The sequence below is a fragment of the Cygnus atratus genome, chromosome 6 (assembly GCF_013377495.2).
Source record: "Cygnus atratus isolate AKBS03 ecotype Queensland, Australia chromosome 6, CAtr_DNAZoo_HiC_assembly, whole genome shotgun sequence".
NCBI lineage: Eukaryota > Metazoa > Chordata > Aves > Anseriformes > Anatidae > Cygnus > Cygnus atratus.
Window position 1 is genome coordinate 16,102,225 of NC_066367.1, and position 13,087 is coordinate 16,115,311.

General features: G+C 36.3%; 1 protein-coding gene across 1 annotated transcript in view; it reads left to right on the forward strand.

The window, feature by feature from the left end:
* Window positions 1–7,502: 7,502 nt before the first annotated feature.
* Window positions 7,503–13,087, forward strand: part of CCDC141 (coiled-coil domain containing 141) — an 80,921-nt gene continuing 75,336 nt past the window's right edge. The window contains exons 1-2 of the mRNA XM_035571390.2: window positions 7,503–7,628; window positions 9,188–9,310. Coding sequence (XP_035427283.2) covers window positions 7,527–7,628; window positions 9,188–9,310 — 225 coding nt within the window. The 5' untranslated portion in view covers window positions 7,503–7,526. The remainder of the gene's footprint in view (window positions 7,629–9,187; window positions 9,311–13,087) is intronic.

Genomic DNA, 13,087 nt, shown 5'->3' on the forward strand with positions numbered 1-13,087 from the left:
ATGGGCAAAAATAAAAAAAAATAAATCATGTTGCCATGCAGACAGCTTGGTCACTATAGTATCATTTGGCAGCAACATGAACTGAGAAGAGGGGTGGGAAGAGAGAGAGAGAGAAAAGGAGTCTTGGTACCAAGTTTGTCTACTGAACCGATCCTTTTGCACTGACCCATCTGCTACTGCAGCCAGCAGCATTCATATCCAATGAACTCTGAGCACATAGTCCCAGAACAAGGAACAAATCACCTACTTCTACTGGCATACAGCAGTAGTTTTTGCTGTGGATGGCACATGGTTCTGTAGTGTGCTAATCTACCTGAACTTCAGTTAGTACTGAAAGAGTATTAAGGGGGGAAAAGTTTTTTATTATAGGCAATGCTTCCTAATTTTATGTGGGACTTAAATTATGCAGGGTAACATGCCATCCTTTGTAGGGCATAGGGCATGAAGGGTCACTTGGATAACCTGGGAAGAGAGGGGGCTAATTCTCATGTACTGTAGTCACACCCCAGTTACATTGGGTGTCAGCAGTGAGCGCACGTTTGTTTAACAACCCAGTTCCAGACAAATGGGGTTGGGGAGGAGAGCTCAATTATTCCTGCTTTTTTTTTTACCTCTCGAGTAGATAACACAATTCAGCACCTAAATGACGGGGATGACAAGGACCTGTTGTGTGCTCACTGTTTGAGGTACCATGATTTGGAAGATGGAAGTGCATGACTAGAACGTATAGAGGAATGCTCAGCAGCATGAACCTTCAAGTAGCAGAGTTGCACAATATGGAGTTATCTTTTTAAAACAAAACAAAGTGCTCCTATTTATAACTTCACCGATAAATGACTTTTTAAAAAGCACTCTAAAGTCTCATGGCTCTTAACACTTGAAACTCAGCTACCCCATTGAATTTAGCTTTTCTGGATAAATTCTCTCTAGTATTAGATGTCTAAAGCAATGTGTTATTAGAAGTGGGGCTGTGTAACATACTTTGCTTTGTGCTCTAAATTTATCTTTCTGAAATCTGTGCCTATTTAAATCAACTCTTCCAAACAATAGAAACAACATGGTTTGACTTTTTTCTTTGTGTGTGTGTGTGTGGTTAGTATGTTTATTAATCTATAAAATTAGTCTTGTTAAATAAATGACTCATACAGATCTTTTTTGGTATAATTGCTCACTGACTACTTTTGAAGAGGTTAAACAGATGTCTCACTCTTAAATGGTAGACCCCAAACCTAGTTACCCTAATGGTATATTTTTGAGCAGTCCATGTTTTTTTTAACTGCTGGTTTTATTTTATGAGTTTACTATATGCATCTATGTGTATAATCATTGAAAAATAAAGGGAAATAGTTTTTTAATAAAGCTAAATTGTAAATATAAACCAGAAATTGGCAACATGGAGCATAATTACCTTATTAGCTGGACAGTTTGTAGCTGCCTTCAGAGTAGACCTAGGTTACAATCTGCATCTTAATCTTTTTAAGGAGAAAACATCGCTTGGCTAACATCTATATTTGGTGCAGGGTGCATACTCCTCTGAAATAACACACCACATCAGGAAGGAATTCAAATGCTCCCAAGGAATTTAGTAACAAAAGTCCCGCTGACTTTCCCTACGTGCATGGGTGAGGGAACACACTAATCCTGTTTAATAAAATGTTCTTTTTCTCCTGCTGTTCATGAAGTCCAAATAACAGATTAATGAGCTATCTAATATCTTTGTTCTCCTGATAGAATTGAATGCACTGGGCCACAGTTTTTTGTTTTTTTTGTTTGTTTGTTTGTTTGTTTGTTTGTTTTTTCTGTTGACAGGCTTATACCTGTGAGCTAACTGTTAAAAACTGCTGCATTTTTGTATTCTACAGAATACAGGTGTTCTGGACAACTCCTGGTGAGATATAAATGTTGAGCTTCCCCTCTGGTGCTGATGTGGAAAGTCCAGTTTCCTCAGAATCATATGGAGAATGAAGGTGGTCTCTGCCATTTCTTCAGTAAACTTAAGAGGACACACGAGTTGCTCTCTCCCACATCCCAGGTGGAATGAGATGTGATTGTTTCATGTTTCACGCTTGGTGTTGTTTTCTTTTTTGTTTAATCTTGTCACCCTATTCAACAGTTAACATTTTCCTTATTTATGTTTTGCCATTACGTTGACATTTGAGAAGTCATCAAGTCACTCTTCTCTTTCAGTCTTTCCTGTAGCTATTATTTTAAGGAAAGTTATAAATCCAGCTTTTGTTTGTTTGTTTGTTTGTTTTTCTATTGGCTGTGACAGCAGAAATAAAATTAAACTTGCAAAGAAAAATGATACTGAGAAATTAATGTGTTTGGATTTGGAGACATCTGTTCAGATAAGTTGGTTTAGAGATGCATCTGTTAATCAGTCACAGCTGCCAATGTCCTCAGAATTATTGCAGAGACCTTTGTTGCTTGTCCCCCACCCCCTCTGTGATGCCTAGTGAATAAAAATGTAATTGGTCCCTATTTGTCAGCATTCCTTTTTACCCTGTATATGAGTCAAGTAAAGAATAGCAAGACCCTTTTTTTTTTTTTTGGAAAAAACATGTTAGAAATAATGGTCTATTACACACAGGTTAGAAGCTGGACTTCTAAATTTAAAGGTTATATGACCTTCCTTAAAATAAGCATGGAGGCTGAAGTGATATAACATGTGGTTGTAAGCCCTAGTTAAATTTGGTGGATCTTTTCTATCATTGAGGAAATAGTAAGGACTTAGGTACTGTTTTGACAAGTGCCAAGTACAAATAGTATGTATAGTTTGTGGAACTCAACTAGGGTCCAATAAGAGGGTAACAGGGAAGAGAGTGCTTTGCAATGAAGGAGGAACATGAAAAATTAATGACTAATGGATGGAAAAGTATCAGCTGTCACTGCTTTCCAGGTCTGTTTACCGTATGGGTTGTTTTAAATGTTGTTGTTCTTGGAAGAACATAAATAGTGATTTTGCTCATATACACTGAATTAGCTTAAACTGTTTGCCAGTTTCTTGATCTCTGATACACTCTGATTTTACACAGCAGACTGTTTTTCTTTCACAGAGACACATTCAGTATGTCAGGGATCAACTAGGATAACTCTTTTTTTGGTCTTTTCTCTGCTTTATGTGACAGTGCTTTTCAAGTAGCTTTTTCTCAATGTGCTGTTTTTTTTGGGTGGCATGAAGTGTCCTCGGGACTGGTGATAATCTACCGTGAATAGAAGGGTTTTCATTAGGGTGATGTATAGGATGAGTGGAAAGATACAAGCTATAATGTTTAAATATGCTAATATGATTTTAAATAAGATAAATCTGGGAACTGTAAAACAATAATTCAGACATGGATGATGGTTCTTTCTCAACACTTTTTGCTGGGGGTTGTCTCTTATTCCTTGGGCACTCTTTTACAGCTATTTCCCAGCCCTTTACTGGGATTTCTGTGCCTTTTCTTTTTGTAGTACGCAAATATGGAAAAAAAAAAAAAAAAAGGGGGAGGGGGCCACTGGGGTCGCTGTTTTACACATGCCTTTTCTTAAGCTGATGGACTTGTCACTGACAGGGAAATGGCTTCTGCCCATACTTCAACCATTATCCACATGAAGTTAATCTCCTTCACCTGGGCTGGCTCTTCCCCTCCCTTACAAATAATAGTAACCCTGCTCTCGTTCTCTTCCTTGCTCTGCCTTCTGAGCACTGGGACAACATTTTATGCCCAGCACCCTCTTGTCCTGTCTCTCTGGCCCTGAGTAATGGCTGAGGGTAATGTCTGCAAGTGCTTCCATTTCCTGCTGTTTTCTTGTAGCCTTCATAGCACAGGTCTCTGCAAGAAGCACTTATTTCAGTGTTTTCCCTGTACACATGTCAAAATTGTGATTAGGGTTTCCCTTGCCACTCTTCAAATCCTTTTTACAGTTGTTACAGATGATACCTGGCATTTCCCACAGAATTCTCCTGAGGAAGCTGGCTGCTTAAGGCTTGAACAGGTGTGCGGTTTGTTTGATTAAAAACTAGCTGGGTGGCTGGACCCAAAGAGGTGTGGTGAATGGAGTTAAATCCATCTGGAGGCTGGTCACTAGTGGTGTCTCCCATGGCTCAGTACCGGGGACCGTTCTTTTCAGTATATTTATCAGTGATCTGGATGAGGATAGTTGAGTGCACCTTCAGTAAGTTTGTCGACACAACAAGTTAGGCGTGAGTGTTGATCTACTTGAGGGTAGGAGAGCTCTACAGAGGGATTTGGTTAGACTGGACTGATGGGCCAAGGCCAACTGTATGAAGTTCAAAAAGGCTACGTGCCTGGTCCTGTACGTGGGGCACAACAAACCCATGCAATGCTACAGGCTGGAGGAAGAGTGGCTGGAAAGCTGCCTGATGGAAAGGGACCCAGGGGTTTTGTTCAACAGCTGGATGAACATGAGCCAGCAGAGTGCTCAGGTGGCCAAGAAGGCCAACAGCATCCTGGCTTGTATTCCGAACAGCCTAGCCAACAGGACTAGGGAAGTGGTCGTCTCCTCGTACTTGACTCTGGTGAGGCTGCATCTTGAATACTGTTTTCAGTTTTGGGCCTGGCGCTACAAGAAGGAAATCAAGGTCCTGGAGCGTACCCAAAGAAAGTAATGAAGCTGGTCAAGGATCTAGAAAACAAGTCTTATGAGGAGTGGCTGAGGGAGCTGGGGCTGTTTAGCTTGGAGAAGAGAAGGGGCAGGTGAGACCTTATTGTATTTTACAATTACTTTAAAGGGGGTTGTAGTAAGGTGGGGATTGGGCTCTTCTCCCAAGCACCAGGTTATAAGATGAAGATAAATGGCTTCAAGTTATTCTAGGGGAGGTTTAGGTTGTATATTAGGAGAAATGTCTTTACTGAAAGCATTGTGCAGCATTGGAATAGGCTACTTAGGGAAGTGGTTGAGTCACCATCCCTGGAAGACTTCAAGAAACGTGTAGGTTTAGAACTTAATAGCATGGTTTAGTGGTGGACGTTAGTGCTAAGTTAAAGGTTGAACTAGATGATCTTTGAGGTCTTTTCCAACCTGAATGATTTTGTGATAATTTAGACTACAGAGACCTCACCTTTTCTACTGTTTTCCCAAGATTTTTATCTATTGTTTTTTGTTCATTTCTGTTCATTTGCTCTGTTTTGTTATTTCTTATGGACAGCTGGTGAATGCTACAGTTTCTTTTCATTCTTTCTTGTGTCTTGGAAGACACAGCAGTAGCACAGGGAAAACATTTCTCTTTACTAATGCAGATAACCTGCCTGTTTCTGGCTTCTAGCAGGATTTTTGTTTGTTTCAGACAGAGAAAGAGATGACAGGTAACTAAACAAGACTGAGAAAAGCATGCTTGTTAAATTTTGTTTCCCTAGACTCAGCTGAAGTGTATTATCATGCAATGCCAAAATTCTTAGATTTTTCTCTCACAGTTGTGCTGTAAGATCCTTTCTGATTCCTCGCTAAAATTTCTCTGTCTGGTACTCTATCTCATACCTGTCTGTCTCTATCTCATATGCTTTGCTTAAGCCAAATCAATAGAATATCCATGCATTTATTATTAGACATTTTGAATCATTTGACTCTGCTGTTGCCAAAATTGCTTATGGTCAACTTTTTGAGTGGTGTTTTTTCCACAATTTTTGGCTGTTAGCACTACAAAACATGCTTCCTCATTTAACCTGAGTGATAAAAATCTCATGCCTGGTTACTCTGAGATGATGGAATGACCCAACTTGTGCCATTAAAAACACTGTTTAAGTGTGCTTGTGAGAAACTCAAGGACACTTCAGCATAGTACCAAAATTGGCTGGGAATTCCTCTTATGAGACTAATTAGAGACCAGGCTATTTTTTCCAGTAAGTTTTTCCAGCAGTCAATCCCTAATTGCTCTCAGTCTTCTCCACAGGTTGGAAAACCCAAAGTCACTGTCTTCTGGAATGTTATTTAGAAACCTTGAGTATTTAATAATTTTTGTACAAAGGATCTATCTTCATTTTGTTCTGCCACGCCCATTATATGAATACCCACATGAGTCTCATGAATACCTATGTCATGCTTCTTTCAGTGGCAGGTATTCCTGGGCCTCTTGCAAGTATTACAAGAAATTTTAGAAAAGTACATATTTGTTTTCTTGATGGCAGATTGAGGGTTCATGGTTCTCTTTTGGCACAAGGAATAGGTTCTGTTTTGGGAATTGTTCTGTTTTGCCAAGCCTGTTTAGTTCAGCACAAATCACTACAACACACTTCAGATACCCTGTTCCAAATTCAAGTTCTGAAGAAAAAATCAGATAAAGATTATAATTTTCCACTAATTGGAGGGAGGAGACAATGAACAAGCAAGCAAAGAAAAAGAAAAATTTGACGTATCAGTTCAAATTCCCTGTAACTAATTAAATTTATTCCAGTCAAAAATATTTTATATTTTTCTTCCAGATCTTGGTTTCACTGCAGGTGTCAGTTCTACTCTCCAATTAGCAAATTTAATTTAGATAAAAAATTTGTGTGTTACTTTTAAACAAATGAAGCAAGCAGATGCTTTGAGGAGAGTTACACATGCAGTTTGTTCAGTGGAATTGTGTTGCCTGAGTGACCTGCAAGCCCAAACACTGATGATGCTTTCTCAGCTGTTCTGTGGAAGAAAACCTAGCAGCTGCTGTCTCATACTGTAGGCTACTTGTGGCATGATCAGTGCTTCTGGCGATAGAATTAATATGCCAAACCAATACCGTTAATACTATTAATTTCTTACACTGAGTTAAAAGCTTAAGTGGATTGCAACCTTTATACAATAATTAAAGAGGTCTTTCTAACACTGATTTAGAACAAAATAAAAACTATAGAAACAATTTATGATTCAATTGAAAAGCAGATATAACAACATTAGGAGGGAATAAAAGACATCTTAAGAATTCATACGGTGTGCTTAGTTTCCTTCTTTGGTTTTTATGGTCACTATATATTTTAAAATTTTAGCTTAAAATTCCCGTCTGTTTTAGTTCAGCATCTGACATATACACATGTTTAAATGCTCTGACTCAGTGGAAGAATTATGTTAAGCAGACGTATTCAGTAACTAGCAAACAAGATTTTTTTTTTTTATTTGTAGAATGTGAAAATTTAGATTGTATAGTTGCATGCTTTGAAACCTCAGAACACCATATTTGTCTGTAGAGCCTCAGTAGTATAATTTCTTCTAGCTCTTTTAATTTAAGAAACCTTTTTCCTTTGGTTAGTTGGTGCCAGATGAGGTTCACGGTTACAGCACTTGACACTTCAGATGGTGACAAAAAGAACAGACAGCTTAATGCTACCAAACTAGGGGTGTGTCAAATCTCTCTCTCAAGAATGATAAACTCAATGGAGTTGTCTATTTTTAACCTCCTGTTCTTTCCTTTTGGCAGAGTAATCAGTGTTAGCTGAGCTCTTTCACTGAATGAATCCAAGAAGCCCTGTTTGTTGCTTTCTGAAATGAACAGAGGACCTCGTAAGAGCGTTTCCAAGACTGCTTTAATGTATAAAGTCCCATTTTGAAACACAATGTCAAATGAAGCCAGTTCGGGGCAGAAGCTTTCTACAACAACTGTCAGTTCGGTTGCTGTTCATGCCGGGAATGCCAGTATCGTTATAGCTGTACTTAAGGTAAGGCAGCCAGTGCTAGCAAGTCTCATAAGCTTTCTGTTACTTTGTTAAATATTCCGCACAAATGAATAGTTAGTATAAAATGACAAAGCAAGGTAATTTAGTTAATATCTGATAGAGATTCCTTGGACATAAACACTGTTTCTGTTCCCATTTTTTATTTTTAAATAGAATAAATCATTTGCCCAAAATATGTAGGCTCTTAGAGGCAAGGAATTCCTCTTATTATTTTTTTCCATTTAAAAAGTAGGAGTGCCATGAAAATGTGTTAATAAACATGTATTACCTCTTGAGGAGACTCAACTACAATAGTTAATTTTAAGTAAGACTGCTTTTATGTAAAATTATTACTACCAACTCTGTAAATGCAGATTGCATTTATCTGTTTTGGAGTGTTTGCTGGAAATAAAAAAATACTATAACTGATAATGAGTGGTTATTTTTGAAAGCTGTGAATTCATATTCCCCCGTGTTCTTATAGAAGCCCTTATGTGTGTATATAGTTTTACTTATGAGAAGCTAAAGGCCTGTTTATGAGCTGGAATCTGCACCTTCATCTCACACAAAATTTGGCACATGGAGTAAAGTAAACCTGGAGGTCTAGGTACTGAATCCAAGCTGAAATTTTTTGGCAGTTTAATTATTCATTTTCCAGGCAACTTGGAAAGTACCCTAGCCTCAGCCACTGGAGTTTGTCTGTAGTGCAGAATAAGGTGATAATGTGTTAAGGCTGTCACCAAATTAGGGTGATTATTCAGGATGTGGTTACTTCAGTTGTGCCAGTGGGAATGTTTCATCTTCAGTTCTGACCCTTCCTGGGAGACTCCATCTGCTATCACAGGGCAGTGGTTTTGTTGCAAAGTTGCTTAAATGTAGGATGAAGACACTAATTTTTCCCTTGAGTGCTGTGGGTTCCTTGTGTGCTAGCTTTCAGTGGCAACACTGTTTTGTTCCTTCTCATCATCCTCTCTGACTTGTATTTCTCGGACTGTAGCAGTTCTGCAGCACAGGGAGGAAAGAATTAGTTATGCTTTGTGTTGCTGTCATGCTTCCTTTCTTTGTATATCCTCCAGGACAGTGTGAGAGATAGCTGTTTGGGTTCCTATTCCAACAGCTATTAATTGTCCCCACAGCTTTGTGCAATCTCTATATACCCAGTATTCAGGTATATTGGATCTGTGTGCTAGCAATAAAAAGTGGTATCAGAGTCACTGCATCTGGTTCCTTCCCAATCTGAGTTTCCTTAACTACACAGTCTTCAGCTGAAAGGGGAGACAAGTTGGTGGAAAGTTTTTAATTCATTGTGATAATCTTACTCTTCATAGGCAAAAGCAAAATCCCCTCAGAGGCTGAAGAACGAGTCCGTCATTTTGATAGCTTCTTCAAATAAAGCTAGGTTTATATTGTAACCTCTGTCTTCGTTCTGCAACTCAGGACGTGTCTGTGTGTACCTGAGATCCTATTACCATGGAAAGTAAGTGTGAACTGAGAGTCTCTGTGAGTAAATAAATAAATAAAATCTTGTGTTTTCTGAACCCTGTAATTTTAACTTATTACAGTGTGGAAAATGGGTGAAGCTTCAGCTGGCTGAATCAACACCAAATTTATTAGAAATTGGCAGCAATCAAGATGAGACTAAAAAACTACTACGAGATCACGAACTCCTCCTAACTAAACTTAAGGTAAGATCTGATAAGGCAACACAAAAGTTTATTGAATCATTATATTTCAGATACAACAGTTGGCATAGTTGCTTGGGCCTCCTGTTGTGATGTGTTTGTTAGATCCACATGGTTGTCTTTGTTGATGTTTGTTAACTCCACATAGAAAAAATATCTCACCAGTTGTCAGTATAGTAGATCAATCTTAGGCCTCTGCATTGAAGAAAATATGTTCAATGACAATTATTATTATTCTGACAATAGAAGCAAAGGTGCACTATTTTTTCTGCTTTATGCGTTACTGTCAAGTAAGAAGTTCCTGCAGTCTTCAGTAACTGCTAAATGGTTTTTTTTTTTTTTTTTTTAATTAGTATTTTTGCTCCAATAGTGTGAAGTTTGGTCGTGTTTGCAACTTCCTAGAAACTAACTAAGCTCTTCACAAGTGTGAAGTGGATATTCCAGGCACATTTTTATTGAATATTAATTGCTGTAAGTTATGGTAAGAATGATACTGTAACATTGAGTATTGCTTGTCTTGAGATAGGAAGATTTTAGCTAAGTAACAGAACTGAAATTAAATTTTAGCATTCGTGAGAGCAGGATATAACAGTTACATTTGGACACAGTGACATGCTTGTACGAAAAAGCTGATGTATCTTAAATGTTGATGTGGAGAAGAATATAAAGTCTTACAAGAAGGAAATATGTTTTCCTGATTTGAAAAGGCAGATTGATTTTCATATGTGTAGACAAATTCCTTTAAAATCTTAGAGCTATGCACAGTGAATTATTTGTAGACAAATTCCTCTAAAATCTTTCAGCTGTGTGCAGTGATTTATCTTACTGGGGTCTATCTATTTTATTTATTAACTTATTTATTGAGATTAGATAAAAATCAGAGCTGACTGAGCAAACATGACCTGGATAGGTGTTCTCTTGATTTAATATTAGTGACCATGTGCTTCCACAGTCATATCTAAAACATATGTAAGGTAATTTAATATGGTATACTGAGAATATAATCTAATATAGTGTATAGTATGGAATTTGAACAGTATGAAGAATAGCATTACAAAAGAAAAAAAAAAAAACAAAACAGTGGTTCTGCTGTCTTTACTTGTGCAAGTGTCTCATCTTTATTGCCATCAGTGTTAGACTCAGGCATTCTTGGAACAAGCTGCTGTATCCTGTTTGAACAATTCAGAATTAGCCGAATTCTTTACACACTGAAAACATGAAACTGAATTTTGTCTTCTAATACTCAAAAATAATTGTAAAGCATGGAAAAAGAAAACATAATTCAATAAAAATCTTTAAAAGAAAAACAGATGTTCAAATAACATTTTACTGATGAGTCAAACCTTAAAACTTTATATATTCATATTAAATATTGTTTGCTGAGGGGAAAAACTACTGTAAATATTGTTCTAAGTGATCTTGTGGTGTTACTGAAACTTATAAGGACATGAACAATGACAGTAAACCAATAGAATCCTCTCTCTGGACTTCAATTTGAAAATACTATATTATAGAAAACAGAAAACTTTTTTTTTTAAAAAAAAGTATGCTTTGATTGGTGAAGTCCCTAGATGCATCCCCAAGCTATTCTTCTTTTTTTTTCTATTTTTGTTTTAAAATCTTTAAACCAAAGTTAAGTCTTGGATGTTTCTTTTTATTGCAATTTGCTTAAATTGTGAGAAAATCAAATAATTCAAAAGCATTTCATGCTCTCTGATGCTAATTCGGATGTTTGACTAGTATAATCTTTCTATTCCTGTTAGTTTAGATGCATGGAGCCTTAAGTTTGTTTTTAATTTAGCAGCACTTACTTTTTCTACTCAAAACAAGTAGTAGGATAATAAAATAATCACAGATATTTTAGTTAATATTAATGAAAATACTACCATTTTTCACTCCCATTTTTGAAACCTTATGACTGGCTGCTTGAACCCAGATAACCCATCTTTATATGAGTTTGAAAAGCATGGTAGATTGGATCAGAAAGGGTATTATGCATAAACTGTTAAAGAATCCTAATTGGTAAAACAAACAAACAAACAAACAAACAAAAAAAAAACACCACCAACAACAAAAATTCATGATTTCATATTTCATACCTGTTATGCTAGCAAAATTCAGGATTGTTATTGAACATTCTACAAAAGGATTAAGTGCAAAATAAGTATTTTTCTCAATAATTTAAGAGCTGCAATAAACAAACTACAATGTCTTTATAATTCTTACTGACTGTGCATTATCAGACATGACCCTTTCTGTCTTACAATAGTCTATTAACTCTTGCCAGTACTTATTGAGCCCTAAGTTACTAAATCCACTCATCAAAAGTTTTCACAAGAATGGTTCTCAATCTTAGAAGTATTGACAACTTTTTCCACTGTACATTTGTTCATGATTTATGCATAAGTTATGTGAAGAACGTTAAAGAGGTAGTAATGTTTTTCAGTCTTCAACATCTATGAACATAAAGTTTTGATTATTTATGAGAGGATAAAAAAGAATTTAGAAATGTGGGTAGGAGAGAAGTTAAAAAGATGACACAAAATTGCAGTTGTCAGATGACACATTTTGATGTAGTCCAGTAATTCTGTTTGGTCTTTTACCCTTAGTGAGAAACAAAATTTTATAAATCTTAACAATAAAGAATTATGCATAAACAGGGCTTTAGCTGCTATCTTATCCAATGCAGCTTTTAATGCTTTCCTTTGGGTTACAAATTGTTATAGTAATTCACTATCTTGTTCCAGCTGACTCTAACAATGTGGTCTACAACAGTTTTTAACTTGTATATACTTTGCTCTTAATTAAATCTTGTCATTCGGAATGTATTATAAATAGTCTAAAAAAGATGAAGCTAGGGTCTTGTGCTCTGGTACAGCTAGCCTTACTACAGTTTCATATAGCAAATCACAAATATCTTGTTAGAACAGCATGTTTATGAAAATGAAAGGTTTCCAAGAATGATGAATATCCTTCAAACAAGTAATTTTAGTTAAAAAATAGTAAATTTATTACACTTAATATTATATTGATGACAATTGGAATCGCTTCAATAATTAAGCTTAATTGAATACGAAAAGTTGGTAGAGAACTTATTAGCTTCATTGCTTTTTATCATCCTTAAACTTTTTAAAAATATATTAGCAAGTTACAGTATAGCAAGAGGGGAAAAAATTTTTTTCTACTGTGTTTCAGTAAAAAGAAGGATGTAATCCTTCTATTTTTGAATTCTGGAGCTGGAAATAGTTTACAATAGAAAACAGTGTAATTAAAAATGTCTCCACTTGGATCTCGAGGAAATAGTTGCAATTCTATATGTCGTGCAATTTTTCAATCACTGGAATTTAAAGTACAACACCGAGTCATCTTTGATTTTTTTTTTTCAGTTTCTCTTTTATGTTGTATTAAAAAAGATTGTGAAATGATCTGGGTGATCTGGGTTTTGATCATCCTTTTGATTTTTAATTTTGTTAGTCTCATCCAAATATACAAGTATTGTAAGTTATATTCAAAATATTCAGTCCAAATTCTTTTGTCAGCTTTAAAAGTTGAGCTTTTGCAGGTATAAGGAAGGACAAAATTTGGCATGGTAGCCTGTAATCAGTTTATAGTAAGTCTGGTGGTACAGGAAAAGGAATGTAATCCAGCTCGCTATTACAGGGAACTGTTATTGGCTCAGCAACGCCAACATGTTAAATAAAAAAGAAAATAAATAACCAGTTCGACACACAGGTATACAGATGGGGTACATTAAAATATATTAGGAGAAGACCTGATGAC